Source organism: Jaculus jaculus, chromosome 5 (genome assembly GCF_020740685.1).
Source record: "Jaculus jaculus isolate mJacJac1 chromosome 5, mJacJac1.mat.Y.cur, whole genome shotgun sequence".
NCBI classification, from domain to species: domain Eukaryota; kingdom Metazoa; phylum Chordata; class Mammalia; order Rodentia; family Dipodidae; genus Jaculus; species Jaculus jaculus.
The window spans coordinates 128,539,045-128,558,073 of record NC_059106.1 but is presented as its reverse complement, the minus strand read 5'-3'; the positions used below and the strand labels follow the sequence as shown (position 1 = coordinate 128,558,073).

At 40.7% G+C, this 19,029-nt stretch overlaps 1 protein-coding gene across 1 annotated transcript in view; it reads right to left on the bottom strand.

The window, feature by feature from the left end:
• Atp13a5 (ATPase 13A5) overlaps positions 1–19,029 on the bottom strand; it is a 124,631-nt gene that overhangs the window by 53,192 nt on the left and 52,410 nt on the right. Inside the window, exons 11-13 of the mRNA XM_004654259.3 lie at positions 18,432–18,589; positions 15,710–15,898; positions 10,905–10,966 (exon numbers count right to left, since the gene is read on the bottom strand). Coding sequence (XP_004654316.2) covers positions 10,905–10,966; positions 15,710–15,898; positions 18,432–18,589 — 409 coding nt within the window. The remainder of the gene's footprint in view (positions 1–10,904; positions 10,967–15,709; positions 15,899–18,431; positions 18,590–19,029) is intronic.

The following is a 19,029-nucleotide window of genomic DNA, read 5'->3' as shown; positions in this document are numbered from 1 at the left end:
TATTTGGGGGTTGACTTTTATTGCCTTTGGTGCTTTCATATATATATAGGGCCTTTGTTTTTTGCTTCTGTCATTATTTTTTAAAATATTTTTTTTATTTTTATTTGTTTATTTGAGAGTGACAGAGAACGAGGGACAGAGAAAGAGAAAAGAGAGAGAATGGGTGCACCAGGGCCTCCAGCCACTGCAAATGAACTCCAGGTGCTTGCGCCCCCTTGTGCATCTAGCTAATGTGAGTCTTGGGGAATTGAGCCTCGAACCAGGGTCCTTAGGCTTCACAGGCAAGTGCTTAATTGCTAAGCCATCTCTCCAGCCTGCTTCTGTCATTATTGGGGGCAGTGTCTGATCCAGGTCCAGGTGGACCTGGAACCCAATTCAGAACAGAAATCTCTATCTCCCAGCTGACAAGATTAAGGCTGTGTAACAACACACACCCTTAGGGATTTTGGCTGTATATGACTATTTGTTTTAATCCAAACAATTGCATACTTTGTGCTGGTTTTTAATGATTGTGTATGTTACTCGGTTGAAGTTTAGAATTTGCCAGTAAATTATTCTACCCAGTCCACTAGAATACTTGCTTAGCAAGCAAACTCAATACCTAGGATTACTTCTGTGGCTTGACTGGCAGACAAGAGCTACACCTGGCACCTTGAACTCATATTCTAAGGATATATACAGGTGGATTGCCATGTCTGGAAACACTACAGATAAGTAGAAAACCCAACCATCAAATCAATAGAGGATGCAAAATTCACCACAATATAATACAAGAAACTCAAAGAATCAAGACAATACAGTCACACCAAAAACTATAAATCCATCAGAAATGATCACCAATCATCCTGTTTTAGATGAAATGCCTGACAAACAGTTCAAGAAAATGATGGTATCTATGTTCAAAGAAATCAGAGAAGAAATGAAGGGAATCAAATAGAAAACAAAGGAATTAAAGAAGAAGACAAGCTTCTGAAAGAGAACACAGAAAACCAGCTTAATGAAATAAAGAGGACATTACAAATTATAAGTAAGGAAATAGAAATACTGATGAAAAAATAGGCTGAAATCATGGCTATGAAAAATATAGTCAATGAAATAAAAAATGCTGTGGAAAGTCTTACCAGTAAAATGGATGAAGGAGAGAACAGAATATCTAAACTAGAAGACCAGGTGGCAGATCTAATACAATCCAACAAAGAGAAAGAGAAGCTAATAACAAGGTATAGATGTGAACTCCAAGATATCCAGGACACTATGAAAAGATCAAACATAAAACTTCAGGGTATAACAGAAGGTGAAGAATTTCAATCCCAAGGCTTAATAGGTGTTTTCAACAAAAATCATAGAAGAAAATTTTCCTCAGATTGGGAAAGAAATGCCAATCAAGATATTCTTGTATCTTTTAGAACACCATACAGACAAAATCTGGAAAGAACCTCTCCTCACCATGTTATAATTAAACTACAAACACACAAACCAAAGAAAATATACTGAAAGCAGTTAGAAGAAGCAAGTTACCTACAAAGGCAAGCCCATCAGAATAACTGCAGATTACACAATACAAACTTTAAAAGCCAGAAGGGCTTAGAATGACATATTCCAAGTTCTGAAAGATTACAATGATCAAACAAGATTACTTTATCCTGAAGAGGTGTCTATCTAAACTGATGGAGAAATAAGGGAATTCCACATCAAAAACAGGCTAAAGGAATTTATGACAACTAAACCAGCTCTACAGAAAATACTTGCAGGAATTCTTAATGCCAAAGAGAAAGCTAAACACACACAGGAGGAAATAGGAAAAAATAAACCACACTCAAATAACAGTTAAAACAAATGAGTAAAGGAAAAACAGGAGACACTACAAAATAAGAAAAATGGCGAGAATAATAAGAACTCTTAATATCAATGGCCTCAATGCACCATCCAAAAGACACAGGCTTGCAGACTGGATTAAAAGGCAGGATCCTGCCATTTGTTGCTTTCAGAAAACTCTCAATAAAAGATAGACACTGCCTTAGGGTGAAAAGATGGAAAATGGTATTTCAAGCAAATGGGCCTAGGAAACAAGCAGGAGTTATCCTAATATCTGACAGGATAGACTTCAAACTGACAATAGTGAAGAAAGATAAAGAAGGTCATTTTATACTGACTAAAGGAACACTCCAACAGGAGGACATTGCAATCCTAAACATATATGTATCTAGCAAAGTTTCATCAAACAAACCTTATTAGACTTAAGGTCACAGATGACATCAAATGCAATTATAGTAGGAGATTTCAATACCCCACCCTCATCAATTGACAGGTCATCCTGGAAAAACATAAACAGAGAGCATCTGAACTAAATGATGTCATGGAACAAATGGACCTAACAGATATCTACAGAACATTCCATCCAAATGCTGCAGAATATACATTTTGCTCAGCAGCACATGGAACATTCTCTAAAATAGACCATATATTAGGACACAAAGCAAATCTCCACAATTACAGGAAAATTGAAATAGTCCCTTGTACTCTATCTGATCACAATGGGATTAAACTGCAAATCAGCAATAAGAAAAGCTACAGAGCATACAGAAATTCATGGAGACTAAACAGTACACTACTGAATGATCACTGGGTCATTGAAGAAATCAAAAAGGAAATCAATAAGTTCACAGAATCAAGTGATGATGACAATACAACATACCAAAACCTTTAGGACACAATGAAGGCAGTTCTAAGGGGGAAATGTATAGCATTAAGTGCCATATTAAAAAAAATTATAGGGCTGGAGAGATGGCATAGCGGTTAAGCTCTTGCCTGTGAAGCCTAAGGACCCCGGTTCGAGGCTCGGTTCCCCAGGTCCCATGTTAGCCAGATGCACAAGAGGGCGCATGCATCTGGAGTTCGTTTGCAGAGGCTGGAAGCCCTGGCGCTCCCATTCTCTCTCTCTCCCTCTATCTGTCTTTCTCTCTGTGTCTGTCGCTCTCAAATAAATAAATAAATAAATTATAGAGTTCACAAATAAACAATTTAATGCTCCACCTTAAGGCCTTGTGAAAAGAAGAACAAGGCAAACCAGAAAGCAGTACACGAGAAGAAATCATAAAGATTAGGGCAGAAATTAATGAAATAGAAACCAAAAAACCAATCCAAAGAATCAATGAAACAAAGAGTTGGTTCTTTGAAAGGATAAACAAGATTGATAAACCCTTAGCAAATTTTACCAGAAGAAAGAGAGAAGAGACAAAAATTAATAAAATTAGAGATGAAAAAGACAAGATTATAATAGATACCAAAGAAATTCAGACAATTAGAAGGACATACTTTAAGAATATACATTCCTCAAAGTTTGAAAATCTGAAAGAAATGGATGATTTCTTTGATTCATATGACATACCAAAATTAAATCAAGATGAGATAAACCATTTAAATAGACCTATAACAAGTACAGAGATCCAAACAGTTATAAAAAGTCTCCCAACTATAAAAAGCCCAGGTCCAGATGGATTCACTGATGAATTTTACCAGATCTTCATGGAAGAACTAACACCAATGCTTCATAAACTTTTCCATAAAATAGAAATGGAAGGAATTCTACCCAACTCTTCCTATGAAGCCAGCATCACCCTCATACCAAAACCATGCAAAGACAGAACAAAAAAAGAAAATTACAGGCCAATCTCCCTCATGAACATAGATGCAAAAACGCTGAACAAAATATTGGCAAACAGAATACAAGAATATATCAAAAAGATAATTCACACTGACCAAGTTGGCTTTATTTCAGGGATGCAGGGATGGTATAGTGTATGCAAATCAATAAATGTAATCTAAATAGTCTGAAGGACAAAAATCACATGATCATCTCAATAGATGCTGAAAAGGCATTTGACAAAATCCAACATCCTTTCATGGTAAAAGTGTTACAGAAACTGGGACAAGAAGGAACATATCTCAACATAATAAAAGCTATTTATGACAAACCTACACACAACATAATACTAAGTGGGGAAAAACTTGAAGCCTTTCCACTAAATTGAGGAACAAAACAAGGGTGTCCACTGTCCCCATTTTTATTTAATAGAGTACTAGAAGTCTTAGCTATAGCAATAAGGCAAGAAACACTCATAAAAGGGATACAAATTGGAAAGGAAGAGATCAAAATATCACTATTTTCAGATGATGTGATTCTATACATAAAAGACCCTAAAAACTCTACCAGCAAACTCTTAGAGCTGATAAACACTTTTAGCAATGTAGCAGAATACAAAATAAATACACAGAAATCAGTAACTTTCCTATATACTAACAACAAATGTGTGGAGAATGAAATCAGGGAATCTCTCCCATTCACAATTGGGTAAAAAAATAAATAAATAAAGTACCTTGGAATAAACTTAACTTGGGAAGTAAAGGAGCTAGCTCTACAATGATAACTTTAAAGAACTCAAGTGAGAAATTGCAGAAGACACAAAAAAATGGAAAGACATCCCATGTTCTTGAAAGAATCAATATTGTGAAAATGTCAATCTTACCAAAAGCAATCTACACATTTAATGCAATCCCCATTAAAGGTCCAAAAGCATTCTTCACAGGAATAGAAAAAAAAATCCAAAATTTCATTTGGAAGCACAAAAAACCTTGAATCACCAAAACAATTCTGAGCAACAAAAATAAGGCTGGTGGTATCACCATACCCAATTTTAAGCTATATTACAAAGCCATAGTAACAAAAACAGCATGGTATTGGCACAAATACAGACATGTAGATCACTGCAACAGAATAGAGGACCTAGATGTTAATCTAGCCAGCTACAGTCATCTGATTTTTGATAAAAATTCCAAAAATATTCACTGGAGAAAAGACAGCCTTTTCAACAAGTGGTGCTGCGAAAACTGGATATCTATAGATAGAAAGATGAAAATAGATCTTTGTGTGAAAGATAACATGTACAAGAATCAAATTCAAGTGGATCAGGGACCTTAATATCAGACCTGAAACTCTGAAATTGCTAGAGTAAAAAGTAGGGGAAACCCTTCAACATATTGGCATAGGTAACGAGTTTCTGAATATAACTCCAAATGCTCAGAAAATAGAACCACTAATCAGCTACTGGGATCTCATGAAATTACAAAGCTTTTGTACAGCAAAGGATACTGTGAATAGAGAAAGAAATAACCTACAGAATGAGAGAAAATCTTTGCCAGATATACATCTGAAAGAGGAGGATTAATATCCAGAATATACAAAGAACTAAAAACAAAACAAAACAGAACAATAAGAAATCAAACAACCCAATCAAAAAATGGGCTATGGAACTAAATAGAGAGTTCTCAAAGGAAGAAACACAGATGGCATATAAACATCTAAAAAAGTGTTCTACATTCTTAGCCATCAGGGAAATGCAAATTAATACTACCTCGAGATTCCATCTCTCTCCTGTCAGAATGGCTACCTTCAAGAAAACAAATGACAATAAATGTTGGCAAGTTTTTGGTAAAAGGAGAACCCTTCTGCACTGTTGGTGGGAATGTAATCTGGTACAGCCATTGTGGAAATCAGTGTGGAGGTTCTTGAGACAGCTAAAAATATATTTGCCAGATGATCCAGCTATTGTACTCCTAGGCATATATCCTAATGAGTCTTCTCACTACCTTAGAGATACTTGCACAACCATGTTTATTGCTGCTTTATTCACAATAGCTAGGAAATGGAACCAGCCTAGATGTCCATCCACAGAAGAATGGATAATAAAGATGTGGTACATCTACACAATGAAGCAGTACTGAGTGGTAAAGAAAAATGAAATTTTCAGGGAAATAGATGGATCTAGAAAGGATTATACTAAGTGAGGTAACCCAGGCCCAGAAAGCTAAATGTTGCATGTTCTTTCTCATATGTGGATCCTAGCTACAAATGTTTAAACTTGTGTGTGATCTGGAACCAATAATCAATAGCAGAGGCCCATAAGCTAGAAAAAGGCCATAAGGGATGGAGGAGATGGAGGATCTTAAGAAGATGGTATTGTAAATATATAAGAAAACAGATTACAAGGAGGGGAAAGGCCTAGGCAAGATCAAGGGGAGAGATCATATAAAAGAAAGATGGGGGAACAGTCAATAAAAATTCAAGATATTCTGAATAAGACATATGAAAATCTACATTTTTAAATAATGGCACATCCAGAAGCTATAAATTGTTACTAGAAAATTTTCAGTGCCTGGGATGGGATACTTAACAGTGAGTCATTGGCCAGCTTTTTACATGGGCTCTGAAGGGTCAAATTTGGCAGTCTCTGGTCTAAGAAGCCTTCATGCTTAAGTAGCAAGTACTCTTAACCACTCAGCCATGTCCTCATATTGATTTCTTCAATTTTGTACTATGTACTTATGCAAGATAACATTATCTGCATTGATGATCATAAAATCAAAACATTAATAAAATCTAAAAAATACTGGAGATGTTATATGTCCAGTTATATTAAGTATTCACCACGATTTAATTTTTTATGCAAAAATAAATAAGCATACCCATCTTACATGCTAATTTCCTTCTGCCTTTAAAAATTGGCAAAAGTATATGCATATCAAAGACTTATTTTAAAATAAATATATGATTTGTTAACAGTGAGTGTTTTTACTTATATGCCTTTATACTTGGGTTTGCATAAAAATTTTTTAGACTAAAAGGGGCCACAATTAATAAACTTTAAAAAGCCTTGCTCTATAGGATAAAGCTCAGTGTCTAGCCTGGTCATCATAGGTCCATTTGTTCCAGTTGTACTCCATCTTAAAGCTGCTTCTCCATCTAGTGTCATTCATGCCCAGATCCTAAGGCTGGACTAAGCTGCTTGTTTTGTTTCTCCTCCCCATAAGGCTCTCTTGCCGTCTACCTCCTGTTCACCTGATTTCTTCTTATAGCTGCTACTCCAACTACTGTCCTTCATGCCCAGATCCCTACGCAATGTAGAATACCACTGATTCATCAAGATCTGATGTCAGAGGGCTTGAATAGATCACAGGGGCTTTCACAATGTTACTTGCATCCATCCCACAAAGTGGAGGCCTGTGGGAAAGATCAAGCAAACCGCAAACCCTGTAGTGCTCTCTTTAAAAGGCACACACACGTGAGGTGGCGGGAGGAGAAAGTAGCCTGCCTGCTGGTTCCAGACAGCTACAGACAAGCCCAGGCTCCACAGTGTCCCTCACTTCTCAGGTCATTGCAGTTTTCCTCTCCTGAAACTTCCAGTCTAAGCATCATTTCCCTACATGTCCTTCTTAGAGCTGAATAATGATTGTGCCTAGTTGATTGTACTTCCTCAGAGATTTCTGAGTGCTAAGGTCATGGGAAGACGATGGAAGGGGGAAGACACAAGCAATATCTTCCTCCTTCACTGTCCCATTCTGTGGAGGCCCTGCCTGTCTGGACAAAGGTTGGGTAAACGCGTCTGAGCAGCCAGGAGCAAACACGAATGAGAGTCAGAACTCAATGCCACAAATACTTTCTCATATGTGGATCTTGGCTTTGCATTCACATGTGTGTGTGTGTGTGTGTGTTGGAGTATGAGTCAGTGGTAGAGGCCAGGGACATAGAAAGGTCCCATGAGAGAGGGAGGAGAGATGGGAGCTTAAGGGAAGGGAATCGAGGATAAGTAAGTAGGGGGAAGTGTGTTGGGGGTGGAGTGGTCTAAGAAGGTGTTGGGTCTAAGAAGGAGGAGGGTTAATCAAAACTAAAGAGGTTATAATTAACCTATATGGAAACCTACTTGTATGTTAGCTAATTTTAAAATATATGTGTTTAAAAAGAGAATTTGACCACCAGTTGCTTGGACAGATGTTATTTACCCCCAGTTGCTCACGTAGCACCTTCTGGCACTAGACAAGCTAACTGTGTGGGAACTGATTCTCTTCCAGATTCCAGCCAGGTCACTCCAATTTATATACGAACAGCATATGAAGCAAATAACCTGATGTGGTGCTCACACAAGTGCAATAGTGGTGGGTGTACAGCCATGGTGGGAAACCAACTGCTCTTGGTTTGGCTAAGTGATCTGCTCAGTGGAACGGAACCCATAGCTGGAGCTGGGAATCATATCCAAACTGAGCTTGCTATCCATTATTAAGCTCCCACCAATCATGGGTTACAAGAGGGCCTAAGCCTATTAAATCCTCTCTAAAGAAAACAAAGGTTAGCCCATTTATCTGGTGCTAACTTCACTCTCCATTGGAGAATTTGCTTCTCTTTTTCAGATGGACACAGATTCTATGAAGAGAACTAGCCCATCACATCTCAAAGGAGCCCCAGCTGAAAAAATATTTGGGAAAATGAACAAGAGTGCTGCTCCCTTGGTGAACCTGGTACCAGCACAAGGGTGAAGGAGATAGAAAGAGGGTACTCAACTCCTACTAAACCAGATATCCAGAGACACAGAGGCTATCAAGACCTCATCACTGAAGTAGACTTAAAATGAACATGGCTCTGGGAAATTTGTGGAAGAGGGGTCATTATGCACAGAGACCTTGTCTCTTACCCATAGCTGATGGCTAACCCCACAATGTACAACCCATATTCCCCAATGAGGAGGGTCCCTGCAGAGGGGGGAGGACAGGGAGTAGGCTAACAATGGTACCAACATGACTTTATACACTGTGTACATAACTAATTTAAAAAACAAACAGGAGATTAAAAAGAGAGAGAATTTGAGCAGAACTACCCCCTTGAGGGTATAAATACTATGCCCAGGAAGCCATCAGTGGTCACAGAAAAAATTCAGTGCCAGCACTAAGGCACCTTCCAGTAAAATATTGGTCAGTAAGTTCCCTGAGGTCCCCCAAACAATACAGAGTTTTGCTAAGGTTCTTCATTGCCCACCAGAATTAGATGAGGTAGTAAGAACCTATTGCTGAAAATACCACATGTGTTGGTTACAAGACACTGTGAAATCAAGCTGGAACTGAGTTAGGAGGCTACTCCCTGTGGTAGAATGGTCATAGTGATGGAAAATGCTATGTAGCCTGCTGGAAAAGTCACCAGAGGCCCAAGCCACCAGTGGACTCTGCAAGTACACAACTGGCCAAAGTACCATGTCTATTAAGGGGCAACCAACTGCTATCTAACTTAATTTAAGGCCCACTCCATGTGAAAGAGTTCATGCCTGATACTGAAAATCTAGTCAAAAGCCTATGGCTTAGAGATTCACAAACCCTGGAGGGGAATTTATTATAGTTTTTTGGCTACATGGATATGTTAAGCTTATCAAATTGCCCTCTACATACTTACATTCATGCATACGTTATTATTGCCACTCTCACATTTTTTAGGGAAGCCTCTTTCTTCAGCTGGTGTGACTGCTGGGGAGACTCAAACCTCACCAAAGTGCTGAGAAGAGGTGGCATTTTAGCACCTAATGAGACAGCTCTAAACATACACCCCAATGACTCCAGGACTACAGCTAAGAAGTGGAGGAAAGAACCAAAGTGTGGGGAGGAGTGCTTTGAAATGCTGTCTCCCAGACATACAGGGGACCCTGTATTCATGATCGCACAGTGGCTGTCATTATCGGCACAACCCCTTCATAATTTGGGCCCACCAACAGGTTGTTGTAGATGATAGAGGAGGGCAAAAAAGGGGGACTATTAATATAGAAGAGAGAATAATAGGGTTGTAATGGAAGGAGTGGGAGAGGGTGTCAAAGGAGGGTGGTAGGTGGAGATTATCTAAATTTGAATGAAGTTTTTTAAAATTTTCTAATAAAATGAGGTTCAGAATATGATGAAAACTGATTTAACAGCATATGGTCACCAAGTAGTTCCTTTCCCCTAAGCTGGCGTGTCTTCCTTACGTCACACAGGCTGTCTGCTGTCCCGAGTGCTGTGCTGCCCTTGGCCTTATCACCTCCTTGGGAGTCCCTGCATGATGCCTTCTCTGACCCATAGTTGCCTGAACCATTGTCTGAAACCAAAACAGGGTAGCCAAATCTTAAGCCAGAGGCCATCATCCCTTAGACTAAGAAAGTTTGTCTCAGCTCTGCAGGGGAGGAGCTGGGATCCTGGGCACACTCTCCCTTTTCTCTCCACCTCTGCTCAGGGATACAATTCTATTTGATTATGCTCTCTCATGTCCCAGCTTTTCACTCAGATCTTCAGAATTTACAGTTATATGTGCGTCAAAGCCTACCTGAAATGCCATCTTTTCCAGGTAGTTTTCACAGGTGCACGAAATTTCAAAATGAGTTTCTTCTTTCATTCAACATGTTATAAAAATCAAGACTGATATATATATGTGTGTGTGTGTACATATATATGTATTTATAGATATATATACACATATGTGTACACATGTATGTATGTATAGATATATACACATATGTGTACATATATATGTATGTATAGGTATATATACATATATGTGTACATATATATGTATGTATATATCAAGCACTTTTTATTATGCCATCTCTATTCTGACCCTCTTTCTTCATAGTCAGTTTTCATGGCCCGTGCGCTGCACTGGAGGTGAGCACATTTGCATGTTTTAATCCCTCTAGACTATGAGCTAACTCTGCAGGGGAGGAGGTGGAGTCCTTCTCTGGTCCCTGAACACACTCTTCACGCCAGCCACCCAGGAAGCCTTTGCAGTCTTTATTTAATTAAGCAAAGCCTTGATTCCACTCTTTGCTCCTCTATTTTATTCATTTGGCTCCTTAATTATTCACCTCACTCTGTTCCATTTTTCATGTACAGTTTGAGGATCTACTCTCCCTGCCTGATTCAGAACTTAGGATACACTTGATTAACTGGGAGCGACGACGTACACATGTTGTGACTCTCATCCCTCAACACTGTGAGGATGGACTGAACATTGCCGCAGCAAGCACACCACCATGCCTCCCATCTTCACCTAAGAAACTTACCAGTTACCAGCAGTGGGGACAGTTCCCCAGAGATCCAGCCCATCTTCTGTAAGTGTGCCTGTCTGGATAAAAATTAGAATTGATATTAGCATAATATTTAAATCTCTTATATCATGATTTAAACAAAAAATCTTAGCTTCTAGGAAGCTATAGTATGACTAGTTGTCCAAAACCCTTTTTATGAGCATCAAATTTTAAATCTGGTGACATTTGATTCTTTAAAGAGCATGTTGATATCATATGCTTCTAGTTACTATGTGGATAACGTGTAAGGGATTCACTTCCATTTGTTTGTTCTTGTCTATTGCTATACCTGTGAAGGTACCCAGTATGTGGAAATGCAACATGAGCCAGCTCAAGTCTGACTCTTGGGCACCCGCTGTCTTTTGAAACTAGAGCTCATATTTTTTTTTTCTTTCCAAGACTGTTTATTTCACACTTCACCACTGGGTTCATTATGATTTTATAAAAATCTGAGTCATACAATGTCTGCGCAGACTGACAGGTAAATGTCGATAAAGGGTTCTGAGCCCGTTGAAGGAAACTAAATGCTAATAATAAATAGTAAGTCTGCCCACGAATGAATCTTACTGTTAAGTCAGTTGTTCGATGCTATAACAGAGAAAGCACAATGGAACTCAGTCCATCACATCACCTTATTGGGTCCCAGTTCATTCATTAGTTGGACACCTGGGTCTTGCTGTGGTAGGCTAATGACATCGGGTCTGTTCAGAACTCAGACTGAGAGGAGGGGGCATAACGGCCCCCACACAGGCAAAGCAGATGGGATATTCTTAAGCACTGTGGAATGAACACCCTGCTTCAGCATATCATTGATAATACTCAAGATCATCTCTGCATAAGATACCATATTGCCTAGTTTCCAATGAAAGAGTATCATCTATCACTCCAGTGGGTCATGCTAGCAAAATGCTTTACAGTGAGGCCCTTCTTTTAAAAAATAATTAATTAATTAATTAATTAAGAGAGAGGAAGAGAGAGTCAGAGGAGATGGGCAGCCTAGGGCCTCTAGCCACTGCAAACAAACACCAGATACATGTGCTACCTTGTGCATCTGGCTTATGTGGGTTCTGGGGAATCAAACCTGGGTCCTTAGACTTCCCACACAAGTGTCTTAACCAGCAAGCCATTTCTCCAGTCAGCATTTCCTTCTTTCTACTGAGCAGATAGAGTGGAGGGAGGCGTGAGGTGAGATGAGACCGAAGAACAGTGGCCTGCATCTAGAGGATATTTCACTATTAGAATTTTTACATTGGGGTATGGAGAAATGGCTTAGCAGTTAAATGCTTTCCTGTGCAGCCTAAAGACCCTGGTTCAAGGCTAGATTCCCAAGTACCCATGTAAGCACAAGCACAAGGTGGTGCATGCATCTGTAGTTTATTCATTTATAGTGGCTGGGGGCCCTAGTGTGCCCATTCTCTTTCTGTCTGCCTCTCTCTCTCTTTCTTCCTCTCTCTCTCTCTCTCTCTCTCTCTCTCAAATAAATACATAAATAAAAGAAATATTACATTGGAGCTGGAGAGATGACTCAGTGGTTAAAGGTGCTTGCTTGCAAAGCCTGCCAGCTTGAGTTCCATTCCCCAGTACTCACATAAAACCAGATGCATAAAGCACTGCAGGAATCTGGAGTTAGTTTTCAGGGGCAAGAAGCCCTGGTGTACCTATTCTTTCTCACACACATGCACAAACATACAATGTACAAATAAATAAAAATATTTTTGAATAAAGAAATGTTAAGTGACTTCTGTCAGGCATTTGGAAAGACAAAGCCCATCACAGAATGCCAAATTAAATAACTGATCAATTTTTGGTTCCCTAATTCAGACTTCACAAAGAAAGAATTAATGCACTTTTATGAGTTATTCCTTGTACAGCAACTTTTCAAAAAAGCTATTTACTTCATTTCCCTCCTGTATTTTATAAAGACCCCAACCTGTATGTTTATAGTCCAGCTCCCCTTGGGTTGTTCCATTTCAAAAAGAGTTAGCAGCTTGATTCCAACTGAAATGTTTTCCTTCTGAGAAGATTGTGTTTTAAACATCAGTGTTTTGGACATGAAAATAGAGGTGATAATGCAGGGAAACAGAAATGAGACCATGTTATTTCTCTACAGGAAAATGACCTTATACAATAAAAATGCATATATATGTATATATATATAGAAAGAAAACTAAATTATGCTTGAAGTTCTAAAGGGAAGAAAATAGAAAAAATCTCTTAGCATAAAGACAAGCCTAAGCTTGGCTGAACTGAATAAAAAGTATCTTAGAGAACTAAAACATTTTATACAAAGAGAAATATATATGGGAACAAGTAAACTTAGAAGGCCAGTGATGGAAATCTAAATTGAAAGGATGCTGGATGGAAATTGTGGAGTTTTTATTATGATATCATGGTGACAGAGCTTTATAATGTAAATCTAGAATAAGAACTTGGAGATAATTAGAATTTTGGCTTTGGATCTCAGATCATGACATAGAAACGTATCTCCAACTCAGGGTTAGATTTCTCACTTTGCCAGCTCCCAGTCAAGAGCCACCATGCTGTATAGTGTTTGGCCAAGGAGGCCCAAGAGCCTCTTTTGGTCTTGCAAATGACAGCATGAGAGTTCAAAGGAAAAGTTTCATGCAGGAAAGAAAATGAACAGCTTTCAGAAAAAAAAAAAATTAATCTTCAAAACAGATGAATATATCTAGTGAACATAATTTTACAAAGAGCTCTCTCCTACATTGTAGACACTGATGAGGCTGTTGGGTTTTGTAGCAGGAATCCCTATCAGAAATCTGCTAAGGAGTTATAATCATACTATGAAGCAAAAATAAGCTCTCCTGATCGCTCACTGATGGCAACTGAAGACTTTCTTTGTCAAAGGAAAAGGGAAGAAAAACAGAAGTGAGGTGATGTAAAAGATGTGCCGCTTTCGCCTGGAGGCCATCGAGGTCAGGCCTTCGGAAGCCGCTGCCGCAGCCTGCCATCAACTCTCCAGACTGGCCCTCGTTGTCTCGGGCTCGGGCTATGAATGGTCCCCAGGGGCTCCTCCAAGCTCCCATCTCCATTCGGTAGTGGTTTGCGTGTGAAATACTCCGGCTCCTCATGTGTTCTAATACTTACTCCCCAGGCACTGCACTGGTTTGGAAGGCTGTGGAACCTGCAGGGTGAAGGGCCTAGCTGGCTGACACAGGCCATGAGGGCCAAGTCTTGGCAGTTATAGTCTGGACCCAGTTCCAGCCCAGCTGTACGCTTCTTGCCAGACACATTCCCACTGCCATGAACTGTACCATGCCTCCCCTGCCATGGTAGAATGTATCCCTTGGACCACGAACCAAAATGAATCTCTCCTCCCTACGTTGCTTCTCTTGGTCACAATAACAAAAGAAGGAACTAATGCACCTTCTCATAAAATTCCCTCCAGGGACCAGCTAGAGAGATGGCTCAGTGGCTAAGGTGCTTGCCTACAAAACATATGGACCAACATTTGATTCCCCAGTACCCAAGTAAAGGCAGATGCACAAAGTGGCACATGCATCTGGAATTCCTTTGTACTAGCTAGAGGCCCTAGCATGCCCATTCCCTCTCTCTCTTTCTCTTTCTTTCTCTCTTTATTTAAAAACATTTAAAAATCTTCCTTCAATGGAATAAATAAAAACACCTGTAAAAATGTTAGTAGTCATTATAAAACCTGTAAGGGCTTACAGTCCCCTTCCAGACATGACCCTCCTATTTAGCTTGCTGTGTCAGCCCTTCAGCGTTTCTCTAAACAACCCACCTTCTAGCCCCGTGGTCTGCTGTCCCCACACATTGCATGCCGCTCACGTCCCTGTGCCCTGAACTGTCGACCTATGAGTCTGGGACATTCTTTTAAACAGATGATGCTACAGCTCAGAGATGGCCCTCCATCCTCGCCCCATCCATTAAACGAGCACACCCTGACGCTGTGCTCATTCCTCCATCACATACGTGACCATGGCAGTCTTTGCTCCCATTTTCCCTCCATCCTCAGCTAGACTGCAGGCTTCTTTGACATTAGAATGACCTTTCATGACGCTCTATACCAGCACTATGCACTCCATTGGCTGCCGATGGGGTGCAATGAAAAATGGCCAGTGTTGATCAAGTCCTCAAATGCAAATGAACTTAAGAGGGGGAAGGACCAGCCTGACAGCCCTGAAGTCAGCCTGCCTGAAACTGAGAGAGGGATCTAAGCATCAGCAAGCTAACGCTGAACTCCCCTAGGACCCCGGGGCAGGGTGTGTGTATGAGACGGGGCCTGTCCAGTCATAGCCATCCTCCCCATATGGCACACAGCCTTCCTCTGCCAGCCATCCACACCCCTCAGCACAAGAACACCCTTCCCTGACTGCTGAGGGTAGAGGGTAAGAGTGTTGGCACTGGCTACTGTCCATGTCCTTTCCTCACAGACACAGCTGAGGAGAAAGGAGTTTTTCACCTAAGGTCTAGACAAAGTACTTCCAGAACATGACTTCTTTATATTTTTGCCTGAAACAAAAGTTATTAGAGCAAAAGATTGTTTTAAAATACAAAATGGGCATGAAATATACTAAATTTCACGGGTGTGCGCATGGGGGTGGGGAACGCATGTGGTGGCTAAATTGCTGCCTACAGTGTCAACAAAGTCGGTTTCTGGAATGTGACCACACACTAGCCCAGAATGAGACTTCCCCTGGCCTCGGTTTCTTCTTTGTAGGGTGGGTGAACTACAAGAGGCCCTTCCCCGCTCTGCCGTGCAGCATCAGAACCCTCAACCTAGACAGCGTGCCACTCACTTTGTCGAAGCACACGAGGTTGATCTGCCCACACATGTTGATTCTCTGTGGGGAGATACAGAAGATCTTCTTCTTCTTCAGCCTCCTCTGGGCATACACCATGCCTATGGTCAGGGCAGCTGGTAGCACAGGAGGGACCGTGACCGTGAGGAGGATCAAGGCCATGGTCGCAGTGTCTCTTGGAGGGACCTGGGGAGGGAACAAGCATGCACACAGGTTAGCACCATGCAGAGCAGACTGACACCCACCTACCAGTTGACTACTAAAACCCATGAGAGCCCTAGGGACTTCAGCTCCAAGTAGTCCTGGCGAGTCACTCTTGGTGCAGTTGAGAGATCTCTTGGCCCCTGTTCCCAAGCCTCTACCCTTTCCTGACTGTTTCTCTCTGTGTAATATTCCTTCCACACAAGTACCTGTCCCTTCTCTGTTCATCATGCTTTCATGGCCCCTCTAAGCTCCCAGAGCACAGGGCAGATCATAGGTTATAGCATTTCACCCTGGCACTTACTTACCTGTTCACTGTTTAGTTATTTATTTGAGAGAGAGAGAGAGAGAATTGGTGCTTCAGGCCTCCAGCCACTACAAATGAACTCCAGATACATGTGCCACCTTGTTTACAGGGGTCCTCGGAAATCAAACCTGCATCCTTTGGCTTTGCAGGCAAGTGCCTTAACCACTAAACTACCCCTCCAGCCCAGGCAGTTGGTTTGTAAATATCTCTTCCCACTGGCCTACAAATGCCCTGTGCATAACAGCCATGCCTCATTTTCCTTTAAAATTTTTTATTTATTGTTTTGAGAGAGAGAGAGAGAGGCTAAAAGAGAGCGGGGAGAGAGAGAATGGACATGCTAGGGCCTCCAACTACTGCAAAAGAACTCCAGACAAATGTGCCATCTTGTGCATCTGGCTCATGTGGGTCCTGAGGAATCAAATCTGGATCCTTCAGCTTTGCAGGCAAGTACCTTAACCACTTAGCCATTCCTCCAGCCCTCATTTGCCTTTTTAATCCTTCTCGATTCTCTGGAGACAAGGGGTCTAGAGCAGAGGAAATGCTCAGTGCACAGCCAGAAGGATGGTTACTTGATAAAACTGGAACCAAGACTACCAGGACCTCTGTGTGCTATTCCACGTGCCACAGGGAAGTTGATACCAAAGTTCCTTAGCTCCCAGTGCAGCAAGACTGTGTTAACTCCAGATGCATTACATTCCTATTCCTTACAACCGTGCTTTCTCTGAAGAGGAGCTTTGACCCTGGTCATTCAGACCTGTCTAATCCTGCGCCAATTCAGATAGAGGCAGCCAATAGCACCAATGTTTCTGACCTATAGGAAGACCAAGACTGGGATTCAGCTTGCTGCCTTGGTGTATGCCACATATTGAGTCTGTCCAGAAAACCATCTCCAGGCTGTTGTCAGGGCTTCCATAATGCTCTCATACCCCAGGGCAAACTGGCATAGTGCCTCACATTCTGAACCTAGTGTCCTACATATTCTGCATGGCTATTCCGAGGATTCATTCGACTGGAACCTTATTTCAGATGGAAATGACTAATCAGAGGTTAGGTTTTAGTATGAATATTGCTTGCTTAGAAATTATTGTGACTGCACCATCTCTGGCCCAAATTCAATCTTGCCTTCCTACATACAGACATCAGAATTCACTAGTACCATCAATTTGGTCCTTACCTACCTTTGAACCTATATTTAAAGGCTTTACTTATGACACCTTTTTCTTCCTAAAAAGCTCAGTTAAGATCCAAATATGTTTGCATGGTGCACAGCAGAATAGACTATCAAGACCAGAAAGGCCCTCTTGGGTGATAAATGACAACCCCTTACTGGCCGCTACACTCCTGAAGGGCATCCAGTGGAAACCTGAGACCCTGTAGCTTAAAGGGAAGTAGGGATCTCACTTGGTATCTGTTCTATAAAAGTATGTTTAATTTCATTTCAGACCCCAAATAGAAAACATGAGTAAACTACTCATGATAGATTTTGGGGATTACCTGAGACAACTTTAAGACTCCATGGGAAATGTTCAAACTATATACGGTATTCAAGATACTCTCCAATCTTAGCAACATGTACCTGTCTAGATTTCTCTCTTAATTGCTAGTTGATTCCAGAAGACAAGTCTAAATTTCTATGTTTTGTTCATTCAAATTACTGTGTCCTGACTGCACTGTGATCTGATTGACTAAGTCTTCCTCACCTTAACAGGCTTGAGTAACATGTGCTTACAGTAAGGCCACCTGAGCTTGAGTATTACACATCACAGCAGGAGTAACCTCTCACTCTCAATTGAATGGTGAAAAAGCCAGTGAACTGTTTGACTTATAACAGCCTCATCATCCAACACAGTGGATTTCCACTAACCATGTGCAGCTATTTAACAAAATTAACATGAATTAAAATTGAAAATTCATTTTCTCAGCTACATATGGCTAAGTGCTACCACATATATATTACATGGATGTGTGTGATGCCAGGGATCAATCCCAGAGCTTTGTAAATGTTGGGCCAACACTCAACCACTGAGCTGCCAAGCACTACCATAGTGGGCACATTAGATACAGAGTATTTCTGTCATCAAAGAAAGCTCTTTCAGACAGCATTGACACCCAGAATGATGGAATCAAGAGCTAGCCCTTGTTAATGCTCTGGAGATAGATCAAACTCTTGTAAAAGTTCTGAGATTGACAAGACTTACCCCTGGTACTTACTTCATGGTACATGTAGACCCCTAGGGCATAGAAAAATCCTATAACACCAAGGCAGGCCAGGAATACCATGAACTTGAAGGCATCACTGTACAGTTTGAAGTTTAGAGGTCGAGGGTAGAGGATGGATCTCACCAAGTCACCTTTTGCTGTATTATAACCTACATGAAGATAATCATAGATGGCTAAGGTCCTTTAATACATTTCTCCACAAGCCTGAAGTGTGTGGGCTTCTGAGATATAGTATGGAAACAGGGTTGCTCTGACCTAACAGGTCATCTGCCCTTCTTGTGCAGTCATTGGAAGAGATCAATGGTGCTCATGTAGCCTGTTTAATTTCTCTTGCTTTGGAGTCATGCTTCTGGGGTTCCCATGGTGTAATGCTCCATTTTCACCCATGGAGTTTAGAAAAACTGGGCCAAGTAGTTGAATAATGTGGTAACCAGAGAAAATAAGATGCCAAAAGAAGAATTTAAATCAGATATTTTTTGGAAAATAATGAAAAGCAAGATGTAAAGCAAGCACTTTCTTAAAAACACATTTATATGCTTGACTCTGAGGTGTGCTCAGAGCACCATGTGGCAGTATTGAGCAAGGAGTT